Source organism: Chiloscyllium plagiosum, unplaced genomic scaffold (genome assembly GCF_037043375.1).
Source record: "Chiloscyllium plagiosum isolate Xiang-an unplaced genomic scaffold, Cpla_swu_hap1 HiC_scaffold_13, whole genome shotgun sequence".
Taxonomy (NCBI): Eukaryota; Metazoa; Chordata; class Chondrichthyes; order Orectolobiformes; family Hemiscylliidae; genus Chiloscyllium; species Chiloscyllium plagiosum.
In genome coordinates this window covers 20726711-20744031 of record NW_028270151.1, presented here as the reverse complement: position 1 = coordinate 20744031, position 17321 = coordinate 20726711, and the positions used below count along the sequence as shown (strand labels likewise).

Below are 17321 nucleotides of genomic sequence, written 5' to 3'. Positions count from 1 at the left end.
AATTTGTGTTGCAGACGTTTCGTCCCCTGTCTAGGTGACATCCTCAGTGCTTGGGAGCCTCAGGTGAAGCGCTTCTGTGTTGTTTTCTCCGGCATTTATAGTGGTTTGTCTCTGCCGCTTCCGGTTGTCAGTTCCAGCTGTCCGCCTGAATCCGTTCTGTCTAGCTGTGTCCATTCTGACTTGCCACCAGTCAACAACCCACAAGCCAGAGACACAGGGGACGAAATGTCTGCAACACAAATTCCCAGCTCGGCGAACAGAACCACAACAACGAGCACCCGAGCTACAAATCTTCTCACAAACTGTAAATCAAAGCTGTTTTGCAATCCTTCATTCATTTCTCTTTTTCTAAAAAAAACTCTGCGTTATCTCATTTATAATTGCAACATAAATAGGGCAAAGGTCCTTGTCTGAATTCAAAGAAAATGTTTGCAAACAATTGATTACAATTAAAGGCACTGACTCTTTAGCAATCATGAAAGTAATTGTTTAGCCTTAAGTCAAGGTGTAACCCAGATGACATCTGTTTTCAGCCATAGACTACACATTGTTATTTTCCTAATACATTGTCATGCATGGTTTCTGTTTACTTGTCTGTTTATTCCCCTTGACAACATGTGCTGCAATTGCACTTTTCTGACCAAGAATTTCCTATAGACTAATGCCTTTGTGATAGCATATATATAACATTCTTGAGTGGGAGAAAATAGTGAAGAAATCATGGTGTAAGTAAGTTAAGCCATTACTTATGGTGCATTCATCATCTTTTCCCAGAACTTTTGGCTTTTTGGCACACCTTTCATTAAAACTTATGAGATGTAAATTACAAAAGTCAATTCCGATTGTGAATTTCCTTATACAATGGCAAATTTCACAATGCTGTCACTAAAAGCTGATTAAAAAATAATTGTGTGCTGTCTTAGTACCAAAATGATCAACGATTGAGATAAAGGTTCAATTTATATTTGAAAATATGCAAATGCTGTGCAGTTTTAATGTTTTCACAAATTCAGAATTTAACCTCTGTGTCCATGTTAGGAAGGTGAAGGCCATTCGTTCATAGGTTTGGAAAATCTAGAAATGGTTTCTTTAAGGTTGCTTGAGAAGACCTAGAAGAAGACTGGGCCATTTAACTTTGAGCCTACTACACCATTCAACTCAATGCTACCTGATGTTCTACCACATCTTCACCTTCCTTTAGCACCCAAAAGTCTCTTGACATTGGTCTTGAACATACCCTGCTTTGAAAAATCCCAGCTCTTTAATTAACACTGCCTATATTAAACTATTAGAAATCGTATGAATGATAAACCATGGATTGAGAAGTAGAAACATTACATTTTAAAGCATAATGTTTTTATTAGGGCTTAATAGACAAAACAAGGCCAGAATGTACAAGATCCTGCTTGTTTTGCCAGGATGAAATTAAGTTCATGTTGTCATTAGAACTCGAGGGAAACAAAGTCTCTCTTGAAGATGAGTGATCAAACAACAGAACCAGCCATAATTGACTTGACTGGAATATTTCCCAGTCCCATGTTCCTAACCATGCCCTGAGTTCATCTGCCTTCCCTGTTCAGTCTCTTGCACTGAAATACACTACATAGGAACATATGAGAAGACCAAATCTATATGGTGGTTTTACCACATTACTTTCTGTAGCATATTCTACTTAGAAGACTCAGAAACTAAAAATAATTTAGCAAGAGCAAAACGGTAACATTTATGGTATATGTCATTTACAATGCAGATTAATGACTTGGATGATGGAAATGAATGTGCTGCAGCCTGGTTTGTGGATGACACAAAACTAGGTGGGAAGACAATTAGTGAGGATGACACAAATAGTCAACAAAAAGGGATATGGACAGGTTGAGAGAGTGGGTGAAAACTTGGCAGGTGAAATATATTATAGGAAAATGTGAGGTGATGCACTTTGGTATGAATAGTAGAAGAACTGAATATTATTTAAATGGGAAGAACATAGAAAGCTTGACTAGGGATAGTCAACACTGTTTTGTGAAGGGTAGGTCATGCCTCACAAACCTTATTGAGTTCTTTGAGAAGGTGACCAAACAGCTGGAGGAGGGTAAAGTGTTTGATGTGGAGTATATGGTTGACTAAACTATGAGACACCTCTCCCAATTTTGGCATTAATCCCAGACATTAATAAGGAGGACTTTGCAAGTCGCCCTTGGAGTATTGCGTACAGTTCTGGTCGCTGCATCATAGGAAGGATGTGGAAGCATTGGAAAGGGTGCAGAGGAGATTTACCAGGATGTTGCCTGGTATGGAGGGAAGGACTTATGAAGAAAGGCTGAGGGACTTGAGGCTGTTTTCGTTAGAGAGAAGGTTGAAAGGCGACTTAATTGAGACATATAAGATAATCAGAGGATTAGATAGGGTGAACAATGGAAGCCTTTTTCCTCAGATGGTGATGGCCAGCATAAGGGGATATTGCTTTAAATTGAGGGGTGATAGATATAGAACAGATGTCAGAGGTAGGTTCTTTACTCAGAGAGTAGTAAGGATGTGGAATGCCCTGCCTGCAACAGTAGTAGACGTGACCACTTAATGGTATTTAATTGGTCATTGGATAAACATGTGAATGATAATGGAATAATATAGGTTAGATTGATTTCACAGGTCGGTGCAACATTGAGGGCTGAAGGGCCTATAATGCACTGTAATGTTCTATGTTCTAGCTATAGCACAAAGGGACTTGGTGGTTCTTATGCATAAATCATACAAATGTAGTATCTATGTTTAATGGCAATAGGAAGACAAATTGACTGTTTGTTTTTATTTCAAAGGAAATGCAGGGTGAATACATTGAGGTCTTGCTAAACCAAGGCCTCGTAGTATTATCCAGAAACCCAGCTAATGTTTTGGGACCTGGGTTGGAATCCTATCATGGCAAATGTTGGAATTTTAATTCAATTTTTAAAAATCTGGAATTAAGAATCTACTGTTGACCATGAAACCATTGTCAATTGTCGGAGAACCCATCTGGTTCACTAATGTTCTTCAGGGATGGAAATCTGCCATCCTCACTTGGCTTGGCTGACATGTGATTCCAGACCCACAGTAATGTGGTTGACTCTCAACTGCTCTCTGAATTGTCCCAGCAAGCCATTCAGTTACATCAATCACAATGAAATTTCAACAAAGAAATGAAACTGATGGACTACTGAGCATTGACCTAAGCACTGGAAAAGACAACAGCAAAAATAACCCCGCTGAACTTGCAAAGTTCTCCTTAATAATGTCTGGGATTAGTGCCAAAATTGGGAGAGGTGTCTCATAGTCTAGTCAAGCAATAGCCTGACATAGTCATACTCATGGAGTCATACCTTACAATGTGCCAGATGTCACAATCACCTACCCTGGATATGTCCTATCACATCTAGAGGAAAAATCCAGCAGAGGTGATGACACAGTGGTATACAGCCAGGAGGGAGTTGACCTGGGAGTCCTCAGCATCGATATTTAGATGCCATGAAGCCTCATTGTTTCAAGTTAAACATGAGCAAAGAAACCTCCTGCTGGTTACCACATACCATCCTCCCTCAGCTGATGAATCTGTACCTCCTCCATTATGAACAACACTTGGAGGAAGCACTGCAGGTGGTAAGGGTGCAAAATGTGCTCTGGGTGGGGGATTTCAATGTCCACTACCACCAGTGTCTCTGCAGTAGTACTACTGATCGTGGTGGTCAGGTCAAAGGACAAAGCTGCTAGACAGGGTCTGAAGCAGATGTTGAGGGAATGAACAGGAGGAAAAATACTTGATCTCAGCCTTACCAATCTGACAGTTGCAGATGGATCTTTCTGTGACAGTATTAATAAGAGTGAGAACCGCACAGTCTTTGTGGAGATAAAATCCCATCTTCACATTAAGAATATTCTCCACCATGTTGTGTGGCACTGTCATCGTGCTAAATGGGACAGACTTTGAACAAGTCAAGCAACTCACTACTGGGCATCCATGAAGCACTGTGGGTCATCAACAGCAATAGAATTGTACTCCAGTACAATCTGGAACCTGATGGCCTAGCATATGTTCCAATAATTCATTATCATCAATCTTAGTTCAATGGAGAATGTAGGAAGGTATACAAGGAGCAGCACTTAAAAATGAGGTGTCCGTTTGGTGAAGCTACCAAAGGGGTGTGCTTGCATGCCAAACAGCATAAGCAGCAACTGATAGAGCTAAGCAATCCCAGAACCTAAGGACCAGATCTAAGCTCTGCAGTTCTGCTACATCCAGTCATGAATGGTGGTAGACAATTAAAGAACTCACTGAAGGAGGAAGCTACACAAGTATCTCTATCCTCAATGATGGAACACATCAGTGCAAAGGATAATGCTGAAACATGCATAGCAATCTTCAGCCAGAAGTGCCAAGTCAATGATCCATCTCAGATTCCCAGCGTTATCCAGTCTTCAGCTAATTCGATTCAGTCCACATGATACCAAGAAACAGTTGGAGGCACCGGATATTACAACGGTTATGAGCCCTGAAGATTAGTGCTCCAGAACTTGCTGCTCCACAAGCCAAGATTGCCCAGGTATGTCCTGTTTATAAAAAAAGGAGGACAAAGCCAACCCAAACAATTACCACCCAATCAGTTTACACTCAGTCATCAGTAAAATGACAGAAGATGTCATCAGCAGCGCCTGCTCAGTAATAACCTGCTCACTGATGCCCACTTTGGGGTCCACCAAGGCCACTCAGTTCCTGACCTCATTACAGTGTTTGTTCAAACATTGCCAGAGGTGAGGTGAGGTGAGAGTGACATACTTTAACATCAAGGCCACATTTGATCAAATGTAACATCAAGAACTTGCAGCAAAATTGAAAATGGTTGGTTTTGGAGGTAATCTCTCTCTGGTTGGAGTCATACCTGGCACACAGGAAGATGGTTATGGTCATCGCAGTTCCAGAGCATCTCTGCAGGAGTTCTTCAGGTTGGTATCCCAGACCCAACCATCTTTCACTGCTTCATCTTAACCTTCCCTCCATCATTAGTTCAGAAGTAGGGATACATGCCAATGATTGCATGATGTTCAGCAACATTCATGACTCCTCAGATACTGAAACAGTCTATGTGCAAATGTAACAAGATCTGGGCAATATCCAGACTTGGGCTGACAACTGGCAAGGAACATTCATTCCAAGCAATAACCATCTCCAATAATATTTGATCGAATCACCACCCCTTGACACTCAATGGTGTTACCATCATTGAAACCGCTACTATCAACATCTTGGGGTTACCGGTAACCAGAAACTCAGCAGCTATAAGAGGGGTCCGAAGCTAGGAATATAGTGGTGAGTAACTAAATTCCTGACTCCCCAAAGCCTGTCCACAATCTATAAGGCAAAAGTCAGAAGTGTGACCCCATTTGCCTGATTGGGTGCAGCTCCAACTACACTCAAGATGCTTCATATCTTCCAGGACAAAGCAGCATGCTGAGAGGTTCCACATCCATCGGCATCCACTTACTCTACCACCAATGATCAGTAGCTGCAGTGTGTACGATCTACAAAATGCATTGCAAAAATTCATCAAAGATAGCACTTTCCAAACCCAAGACTATTTCCATCGAGAACAACAAGGGCAGTGGATTTACGGGAACAACATCACCTACAAGTTCCTCTCCAAGGCTCTCCTGCAAGTCACTCACCATCCTGACAAGGAAATATATCATTATTCCTTCACTGAGCTGCTGGAGGAAGTAGTGGAGGCTAGTACAATTGCAACATTTAAGAGTCATTTGGATGGGTATATGAATAGGAAAGGTTTGGAGGGATATAGGCTGGGTGCTGGCAGGTGGGACTAGATTGGGTTGGGATATCTGGTCGGCATGGTCAGGTTGGACCAAAGGGTCTATTTCCATGCTGTACATCTCTATGACTCTATGACACTGTCACTGGGTCAAAAACCCTGGAATTCCCTCCCCTAAGGACATTGTGAGTTAACCTACAGCACATGGACTGCAGCAGAACAAGGCGGCAGCTCACAACCACCTTCTCAAACACACAGAGGAACGGGCAATAAATGCTGGCCAGCCAGCGATGCCTACATTTCACATGTGAATAATTGGATTTAATGGTATTACAGTTAAATAAAGGTAATTATGAGGGTATGAGAGAGGAACTGACAAAAATAGACTGGAAGCAGAGCCTAGCAGGGAAGACAGTAGAGCAAAAATGGCAGGAGTTTGTGGGTAAAATTGAGGACACTGTACAGAGGTTCATCCCCAAGAAGAGAAACATTATCCAGGGAGGGATTAGACAGCCATGGCTGACAAAGGAAGTCAGGAAATCTATCAAAGAAAAAGAGAGATCCTATAAAGTGGCCAAGAACACTGGGAAATCAGAAGATTGGGAAGGCTACAAAAACAAACAGAGGATAACAAAGAGAGAAATAAGGAAGGAGGGGATCAAATATGAAGGTAGGCTAGCCAGTAATATTAGAAATGATAGTAAAAGTTTATTTCAATACATAAGAAACAAACGACAGGCAAGAGTAGACATTGGGCCACTTCAAACTGATGCTGGAAGCCTAGTGATGGGAGATAAGGAAATAGCAGGAGAACTTAATAAGTACTTTGCATCAGTCTTCACAGTGGAAGACATGAGTAATATCCCAACAATTAAAGGGAGTCAGGGGGCTGAGTTGAGTATGGTTGCCATTACAAAAGAGATAGTGCTAGAAAAGCTAAAAGGTCTTAAAATTGATAAATCTCCTGGTCCTGATGGGCTACATCCTAGAGTTCTGAGGGAGGTAGCTGAGGAAATAGCGGAGGCATTGGTTGAGATCTTTCAAAAGTCACTGGAGCCCGGATGATTGGAAGATCGCTGTTGTAACCCCCTTGTTCAAGAAAGGATCAAGACAAAAGATGGAAAATTATAGGCCAATTAGCCTAACCTCCGTTGTTGGTAAAATTCTAGAATCCATCATTAAGGATGAGGTTTCTAAATTCTTGGAAGAGCAGGGTTTGATTAGAACAAGTCAACATGGATTTAGTAAGGGGAGGTCGTGCCTGAAAAACCTGTTGGAGTTCTTTGAAGAGGTGACAAGTAGGTTAGACTGGGGAAACCCAGTGGATGTGGTCTACCTAGACTTCCAAAAGGGCTTTGATAAAGTGCCACAGGGGAGGCTGCTGAGCAAGGTGAGGACCCATGGTGTTCGAGGTGAGCTACTGGTACGGATTGAGGATTGGCTGTCTGACAGAAGGCAGAAAGTTGGGATAAGAGGTTCTTTTTCGGAATGGCAGCTGGTGACAAGTGGTGTCCCGCAGGGTTCAGTGTTGGGGCCGCAGCTGTTCACATTATATATTAATGATCTGGATGAAGGGACTGGGGGCATTCTAGCGAAGTTTGCCAATGATACAAAGTTAGGTGGACAGGCAGGTAGTACTGAGGAAGTGGGGAGGCTGCAGAAGGATCCAGACAGTTTGGAAGAGTGGTCCAGGAAATGGCTGATGGAATTCAATGTGAGCAAATGCGAGGTCTTGCACTTTGGAAAAAAGAATACAAGCATGGACTACTTTCTAAACGGTGAGAAAATTCGTAAAGCCAAAGTACAGAGGGATCTGGGAGTGCTAGTTGAGGATTCTCTAAAGGTAAACTTGCAGGTTGAGTCCGTGATTAAGACAGCGAATGCAATGTTGTCAATTATCTCAAGAGGGTCGGAATATAAAAGCACTGTTGTACCACTGAGACTTTATAAAGCTCTGGTTAGGCCCCATTTGGAGTACTGTGTCCAGTTTTGGTCCCCACACCTCAGGAAAGACATACTGGCACTGGAGCATGTCCAGCAGAGATTCACACGGATGATCCCTGGAATGGTAGGTCTAACATATGAGGAATGGCTGAGGATCCTGGGATTGTATTCATTGGAGTTTAGAAGATTAAGGGGAGATCTAATAGAAACTTACAAGATAATACATGGTTTGGAGAGGGTAGACGCTAGGAAATTATTTCCGTTAGGCGAGGAGACTAGGACCTGTGGACACAGCCTTAGAATTAGAGGGGGTAAATTCAGAACAGAAATGTGGAGACATTTCTTCAGCCAGAGAGTGATGTGCCTGTGGAATTCATTGCCACAGAGTGCAGTGGAGGCCGGGACGCTAAATGTCTTCAAGGCAGAAATTGATAAATTCTTGATGTTAATTCTTGATACAAAGTTAGGTGGACAGGCAGGTAGTACTGAGGAAGTGGGGAGGCTGCAGAAGGATCCAGACAGTTTGGAAGAGTGGTCCAGGAAATGGCTGATGGAATTCAATGTGAGCAAATGCAAGGAATTAAGGGCTACGGGGAGAATGCGGGTAAGTGGAGTTGAAATGCCCATCAGCCATGATTGAATGGCGGAGGGGACTCGATGGGCCGAATGGCCTTACTTCCGCTCCTATGTCTTATGGTCTTATGGTCTAATCCAAAAACAGAAGATGCCCTTTGCCTGTTGAGTCAGTATTTCCAAAAAGTATCCCTTGGGGCCTTGGAGGGAAGTAAGGGGGGAGGTAAGGGGGGAGTTTTACATTTCTTGCGGTTGCAGGGGAAGGTGCCGGGATTGGAGGTTGGGTTGGTGGGGGGTGTGGACCTGACAAGGGAGTCACGGAGGGAGTGGTCTTTTCGGAACGCTGATAGGGGAGGGGAGGGAAATATATCCTTGGTGGTGGGGTCCGTTTCGAGGTGGCGGAAATGACGGCGGATGATACGCTGTATATGGAGGTTAGTGGGGTGGTAGGTACTTCCCTCCAAGGCCCCAAGGGATACTTCCATATCCGCCACAAATTCACCTGCACCTCCACACACATCATTTATTGCATCCGCTGCACCCGATGTGGCCTCCTCTATATTGGGGAGACAGGCCGCCTACTTGTGGAACGTTTCAGGGAACACCTCTGGGACACCCGGACAAACCAACCCAACCACCCCGTGGCTCAACACTTCAACTCCCCCTCCCACTCCAAAAAGGACATGCAAGTCCTTGGACTCCTCCATCGCCAGACCATAGCAACACAACGGCTGGAGGAAGAGCGCCTCATCTTCTGCCTAGGAACCCTCCAACCACAAGGGATGAACTCAGATTTCTCCAGTTTCCTCATTTCCCCTCCCCCCACCTTATCTCAGTCAAATCCCTCGAACTCAGCACCGCCTTCCTAACCTGCAATCTTTTTCCTGACCTCTCCGCTCCCACCCCACTCCGGCCTATCACCCTCACCTTGACCTCCTTCCACCTATCGCATTTCCAACGCACCTCCCCCAAATGCCTCCTCCCTACCTTTTTTCTTAGCCTGCTGGACACACTTTCCTCATTCCTGAAGAAGGGCTTATGCCCGAAACATCGATTCTCCTGTTCCTTGGATGCTGCCTGACCTGCTGCGCTTTTCCAGCAACACATTTTCAGCTCTGATCTCCGGCATCTGCAGTCCTTACTTTCTCCTACTCTGTCTTCAGCCAAACAATGTTACCAGTTCACTCGAATGAGTGGTGGTGACTGGTCATTAGCTGTAGTCCATTAGGACTGTAGAAATCTCTCTCCATTAGAATGAGACAATTGGTTAAGCTTGAGGGGCATCATAGAGTCATAGATTTATACAGCACAGAAACAAAGCCTTCAATCCAACTCATCCATGCAAACCAGACATCCCAAACTGATTTAGTCCTATTTGGCCCATATCCCTCTAAACCTTTCCTATTCTGTACCCATCCAGATACCTTTTAATACCTTTGGGACCAGTGACCATACTTCTATTAATTTTAAATTAATTATGGAGAGGGACAAAACTGCTCCACAAGTTCAAGTTCTAAACTGGGCAAGGCAAATTTTGATGGAATTAGACAGGAACTTGCAGGGGTTGACTGGAGTAATTTGTTTGCAGGTAAAAGGACCTCTGGCAATCGGGAGACCATTAAAAGTGAGATGGCTAGAGTTTAGGGTCTATATGTTCCTGTGAGGGTAAAGGGCAAGGTTGGCAAGAATAGCAAGTCCTGGATGACAAGGTATTGAGGCTTAGACCAGAAAAAAGGAGGCGTGGCTCAGGTACAGGCAGCTGGGATTAAGGGAATCCCTGGAGACCTACAGGGAATGTAGGAGTTTCCTGAAGAAAGAAATCAAGAGAGTGAAAAGGGGCATGAGATAGCCTTGGCTGAGAAGATTAAGGTGAATCCAAGAGGTACTTTAAGAATATTAAGAAAAAAGAACTAGAGAGAGAATAAGGCCCCTCAAGGACCAAGGTGGACATGTATGTGTAGAACTGCAGGAGATGGGCAAGGTTCTCAATTAATATGTCTCCTCTGTGTTTACAATAAAGAAAAACATGAAGACTTAAGAACTTGAGGAAGTTGATGGTCATATCTTGGGGACAGTCCATCTCACAGTCGAGGAGGTGACCATAAATCTCCTGGTCCTGACCAGATATATCCAAGAACCCTGCAAGAGGCTAGAGAGGAGATTGCAGAGGCCCTGGCTGATATTTTTGCATCATTGTTAGCCATGGGTGAGATACCAAAAGACTGGAGGGTAGCACATGTTGTGCCATTGTTCAAGTAGGGTTGCAAATAAAAGCCTGGGAGTTCTTGTTGGCAAACTTAATATCTGTGGTGGGTAAGTTATTTGGGAAGATTGTTAGAGATAGGATATATGTGTATTTGAAAATACAGGGTTTCATTAGGAGTAGTCAGCAAGGCTTTGTGAGGGAGAGATCATGCCTCACAAAATTTGCCCGAGTTCTTTGAAGAAGTGACCAGGAAGGTTGACAAGGGCAGAGCTATAGATGTAGTCTATATTGATTTCACTAAGGCCTTTGATAAGATTCAACATGGTAGGCTGTTTTGGAAGGTTAGATCGCATGGAATCCAGGGGGAGCTGGCAAATTGGATACAAAATAGGCTTGATGGTAAGAATCAGAGGGTAATAATGGAAGGATGCTTGTTGGACTGGAGGCCTGTAACTAGTGGAGTGCCTTGGCTTGATGCTGGCCCCATTACTGTTTGTTATCAATATCGATGATTTGGATGAGAATGTACAACACATGATTAGTAAGTTTGCTGATGACACTAAAATAGAAGGTATTGTGGATGGTAAGGAATGCTGTCAGAAATTGCAGCAGGACCTTGATCAGCTGGGGAAGTGGGCCGAGAAATGGGAAATTGTGCTTAATATAGAATAAGTGTGAGCTCTTGCATATTGGAAAATCAAACCAAGGTTGGAGTTTCATGGTGAATGGTAGGGCCGTAAGGAGTGCAGTGGAACAGACGGATCTTAGAAAATGTGTTCAGGTTCACAGGTCTCTGAAAGTAGACTCACAGGTAGACTGGGCAGTGAAGAAGGCTTTTGGCAGACTGGCCTTCATCAGTCAGGGCATTGAGTATAGAAATTGGGAAGTTATGCTGCACTTATACAGGACGTTGGTGAGGCTGCACTTGGATCTGTTGTGGTTCGTTTCGGTCACCTTGCTTTAGGAAGGATGCTATTAAACTGGAAAAACTGCAGAAGAAATTTAGAAGGAAATTGTTTGGATGCAATGGTCTGAGTTAGACGGAGAGGTTGGACAAGTTAGTACTTTTTTCTTCAGAGCATAGGAGACAGAGGAGGGAACCTTATAGAGATGTATAAGATTATGAGGCATGGATAGGGTGATTACACTCAGCCTTTTTCCCAGGGTTAGGGAATCGAGGACTAGAGGGCATCAGTATAAGGTTAGAGGGGAAAGAATAAAAGGGAACCTGAGGGGCATCAGGTTTACACATAGAGTGGTATGGATATGGAATGAGGTGCCAGTGGAAGTGGTTGAGGCGGTTACATTAACAACATTTAAAAGGCATTTAAATACATGAAAGGGAAAGGTTTAGAAAAATATGGATCAAGTACAGGGAAATGGGGTTAGCATGGATGGACATTTTGGTCAGCATAGACCAGTTTGGATCAAAGGCCTGCCTCCGCGCAGTAGGACTCTTAATCCAAAATTGTAATTGTATCTGCCTCCATCACTTCCTCTGGCAGCTTGTTCCATACTCTCGTGAAAAAGTTGCCCCTTAGCTCCCTTTCAAATCTTTGCCCTCTCACCCTAGACCTAATGCCCTCCAGTTTAGGACTTCACTACCCCAGGGAAAAGACCTTGTTTATTTACCCTATCCCTGGCCGACATGATTTTATAAAACTCTGCAAGGTCACTCCTTAGCCTCTAATGCTCCAGGGAAAATAGCTCCAGTCTATTCAGACTCTCCCTCTAGCTCAAACACTCTGGCAGCTTGTTCCATGTATGCACTACCCTCTGCATGAAAAAATTACCCATTAGATCCCTCCTAAATCTGACCCTCTTGCCTATTCAGCCTATCTGTGCCTCTCTAGATTTTATAAACCTCTATAAGGTCAGCCTCAGCCTCTGATGCTCCAGGGAAAACTTCACATCATTGGGAAATTCAGGCCGATGGGCCTCCACGAATACCACAGCTGGTACAGATCCAGCACCATATCCTAGCTATCTAACCAACTGAATTAACCAACTTTAACCATGGGCAGTGTATTCCTGAACTATTAAGGGTTATGCAGGTTCAAATCAGGATCCATCTGACACCAAGCTCTCTGTAGTCAGCCAATAAAATGGGTGTAGCTTAGCAGATTCTGTTCAGTAGGATTGGAGAAATCGCTGAACACAGTATATACCATAATAATATTATAAAAAGAAAAGGTGCAGGAATAAAATCTCAGTCTAGTTGCACTGAGCAGAGAAAGATGAAGGCAGAGGTTATCACCTGAAGTTCAACTTATTTCAACGTTTTGTTGTTTCTTTCTTCATCCCTTCAGATGGCTTTTATGTGATTGGTTGTGTCTAGTTTAAACAGGACATCTGTTTCTTCATTATGTCCATTACCAGCTGGAGCTGGACTATGTGGGCATCCTGGGAAAAGGATCAGAGCCAGTCAGTGTTCCCAAACAAATATGCATTGGACTGTGCCATCCTCTCGTATTTTCAGATAAAATGGTCACATTAGTCTGTAAGGGGATTAATCTGTGTGCTAAACAAAAAAACAGTGTCCCTTTTCTGCAGGTAGGCCCATGGAATTGAGGATATTTTGCCTCAACTTTGTTTCAATGGTTGTTGAGATGGCTGATAAATCCAGTGATTTACACACTATTTTTCTTTATTCTTTCATGGGATGTGAACATCAAAGGCAAGGTCAGCTTTTGTTTCCCATCCTTAATTGCCTTTGAACTGAATGGGTCCAGGTCATTTCAGAGCGAAAGTAGGGTTCAACTGCATTGCTGTGCATCTGGATTTACATGTAAGCCAGACAATTAAGGACAGCAGGTTTCCTTCCCTAAGCACATTAGTGAACCAGATTTCTTTTTCATCATAATCAATGATAGTTTCAAGCTCACTGTTACCAATACATACTATCTTCCAATTCCAGATTTTTGAAGTGAATTTACATTCTGCCTGCTGCTGTTAGAATCCTTGTCCCAAAAGAGAACCTTCCTTTTGATTACTAAGTCCAATGATGGTAGAACTACGTCACCATCTACCCCAAAACCTCTTTCACTTGTGGGGCACGTTAGTGCTTCAGTGAGTTGCTGTGTGGATGGTTTTATAATGATGTGACTAATCTACATCCCCAGATCAGCACTGACATTATCTTATAATAGTGACTGGAACTATCTGGTTTAACTTTGGTGGATTCACTGCCACCCATCTTTTTAGTGCATTGGTCTCAGTTTTAAAAAAACAAATGGGAAGGATAACCATACAAGGTTTTCTGCAGAAGTCTAGTCTTGATTAAATATTACATAATAAAGTTACATTACATCTGAGGTGCACTGGAGGCGGTCGTGGTAATGCCACCGGACCAGTAATCTATCTGAATGAATTTTTTATAAAGTGTATTTGATTGATTGTGAAGGTTCTTTGGGATTTCCAGGGTTGGCGTGCCAACGCAGGGTAACTTACTAGCATTCTGGGCAGTCAGGGTGTCCCTTTAAGGGCGATGTGGTCAGGTGACCGGGCGTCCGCACTGGGTCGGAGAGTGTGAGTCAGCGCTCCGTCTCGCCGGCCGCGTGACGTCGACGTTTCCTGAGTGGGCGGCGGTGACGTCGACGCTTTCTGTGCGGCGGTGACGTCACCGGCATAGGTGGTCCGCGGCGGAGGGAGGGAGACAGACAGTCAGACGGGGGAAACGACAGTCTGCCTGTCTGCGGCAAACAGCTGGCTCCCGGGGGAGGCGAGGATGGTCAAAGAAGTCTTGAGGAGCACGAACTGCGAGTAAGAGAAGCGGGAGAATTGTGCGGGTGAGGGAAGAGGAGGAAGGAAGGCCGGCCGCTGGGAAGAGGAGGGGGCTCGAGTATTTGACAGGTCCCCGGGACAACGAGAAGGCCCCCCTCGGCCTGTCAGCAAGCACCAATCCATCCGACACTGGGACTGTACAATCATTGACATATAGTGGTTATATAATTATTATGAATACAATTCAGAGAGATACATGTGAGGGGATATAAAATTGGAAGCGGTCTGGAACTGTCAGTCCTCAGTCGCCAGGAATCTCACCCCCGCCCCCACTCCCACTTCTTCATTTACATTTCCAACCTGCTTGTGGATTAGAGGAGCCGCCGTCGATCTCAAGAAACAGGCTGTCCCCCACCCCCAATCCCTGGGGGAGGCAAGATTTCAGTCGGCAGGCCCTCCCTGCACGTCGCTGCAAAGGAGCGAGACGGAGGGAGAGAGCGAGGGAGAATCGTCGTTTCATCGAAGAGAGGACAGCGGCGCCTGCTTTTTTCCCCCCTCTCTTGTTCACTCTACCAAAGTAAGGAGCTCAATATCAGTCTTCAGTCAGTCGCACCAGGCGTGCTTTGGATCGACAATGTGTTAAAATTCAGTCTCGAGAAAGAAAGGAAGAGGAAATTTAAATTAGGACGACAGAAGTACGGACGATTTGCCGTGCCTTTGGCACATCCCACGTGAAATAGTGATTTGGATCCAAGTCCCTTTCTGGTTAGAAGGTGTATTTCCTCCCATCTGGCGAATGATCAAATCAGTGCTGAGAAATTTCAAACGAGGAGAAGGTTGGTTCGCCACCTGCTGAGCAGATCGTGTTTGTATGTGTGTGTGGTTTTCGTTACTCGTCTGAATATTGGCAGCGGAATCAGACTGCACAACCCGGCACTGTGTTGATGGAATTGATTTGATAGAGGAGTGCAGATGTGGAATCAACCGAAACTCGTATTGTGCCTTAAGTAGCTTGATCATACAGAGACTTGAGACATTTTGTTCGCGACATTCTAATCTTTATCAATGATATGTGACCAGAATGTGTTGAAATGCATGAAGACCATCGTGTTCTGATTTTGTAGGCGACAGTCATTTAACCTAAAATTGTGGCATATATATTGGAAAAAAATCATCTGGCAGTTTTCCCAGTAATGATGACAAGTGCACAAGCAGCTATGAGAGTGATGGATGGAGTTAACTTGGGTGAGGTAATCGTAAAAAAGGAGCCAATATATGATGGAGTGGGAGAACGAAGCAATGCGGAAAAGGAGTTTGATGGTAGTATTACAAACATGCTCAAAACCCCAGGAGTAAAGCAGGAAAGTGGACAGGGCCTTGGAGTGGAGGAGACAGCACACACAGACATGAGTGTGTCCAAAGCTTGCCTGTTGTCAGGAGTTCGTCCATTGGATCTTAACCCTGCTCTCAAACACACGTTGGCACAGTTTCACTTGAGCAGCCAGAGTTCTCTGGGTGGGCCAGCAGCATTTTCGGCACGTTGTACTCAAGAATGTATGTCACCAGGAGGGCTTGTGCCCATGACATCACCTCCAGTGCTGCCAGGACCACTACTTATACCCTCTGACAGTTCAACTGAGCTCACGCATACTTTACTGGAGGGAGAAACTATCTCATGCTTCATGGTTGGTGGGGAGAAGAGACTATGTTTACCACAGGTCCTGAATTCAGTGCTGAGAGATTTCTCTCTTCAACAGATCAACACTGTCTGTGATGAGCTGTATATTTATTGCTCAAGATGTACTGCAGAACAGCTGCAAATTCTCAAGGTCCTAGGCATCTTGCCTTTCAATGCTCCCTCTTGTGGACTTATAACCCAGACTGATGCACAGAGGTTATGTAATGCCTTGGTTCATCCAGGCATACTGCCTCCAGATGCCAACAAACTCCCTGGCAAAACATGCCTTGCCCAGTTACAGAACACTGGTTGTAGTTTTGAAGTGGAACATTGGTGTCTTGGGAAATGCCAAGGTCTGTTTGTGCCACAGTTGTACAGCCACCCCGATGCTACCTGCATTCAGTGTCTGGACTGCCACATGATGTTTTCTCCCCAGAAGTTTGTCCTGCATTCACACAGGTCTCCAGACAAGAGAACCTGCCACTGGGGCTTTGATTCAGCTAAATGGCGCTGCTATGTGCAGTTGAGCCGTAAATACGCAGAAACATCTGAAGAAAAGATCTTACAGCAATGTTTGGAAGAAATGAAAGAGCGATTCAACCTCAATAACCAGCAGAAAAGAATGCTTCCAAAGGTAAATTCCACATTTCACTTGAAGGATAGCTTTGCTAATGATATATGTTACTATGAACTGCATTTTAATAGTGAATACTAAATTGGTTGTACAGCACTTTGAGATGTCTAAATAGTGTGAGGTAGTCAATTGGAGACCTTTTATCCAAGATGTCATAAATCTGTGTTTTGTGTGAGCTCAGTGGTGTATTAACTTCAACATAGTGATTTTCATGTCTGAGAAATCATTCAAATTCAGCCAGACTGATGGGACAAAAAAAAAGTCTTCTCTACCTGCTGCCTAAATGGTCCCAAGTGGGGAAAAAAGCTTGCAAATTATCTCTCCAATTCCAGGTGAGCACAATGAGCCTTTAGTACAAAACTGCCTGTAACTTGGCACTGATTGACAGTCTTCCTTAGACCACAGCTTCTGGTTTGGGAAATAGAAAACAAAATATCACTCTGTAATTGTTAATACCCTGGTGTCTTTGGAACTTATACATAATAGGGTGCACAATGTGATATAAAAGCTTGCTTGGAATCTGAAACAAAAACAAAGTGTCGGAAATACTCAGTGGGTGAGCAGTGTTTTGGGTTGATTTTTTCATTAGAAATGAGAAATGTCAGGTTTAAAGATTTTATTTTTAAGAGTTAAATAGAAATAATTTAAGCAAGTACAGACGCAGGGAAGAAGAGAGTGGAGGGGGGAACAAAAAAGGAAAGTCTTTGCGGTAAATGTCATGAATGATTAAATGTCTAGTGTGAGGAAGTGGCGAGGTGATAATTGGATAAA

General features: G+C 43.8%; 1 protein-coding gene across 1 annotated transcript in view; it reads left to right on the top strand.

The window, feature by feature from the left end:
• The first annotated feature begins 14177 nt into the window (after positions 1 to 14177).
• The window catches only part of LOC122556150 (ski-like protein), a 76169-nt gene continuing 73025 nt past the window's right edge, over positions 14178 to 17321 (top strand). Inside the window, exon 1 of the mRNA XM_043702654.2 lies at positions 14178 to 16550. Coding sequence (XP_043558589.1) covers positions 15432 to 16550 — 1119 coding nt within the window. The 5' untranslated portion in view covers positions 14178 to 15431. The remainder of the gene's footprint in view (positions 16551 to 17321) is intronic.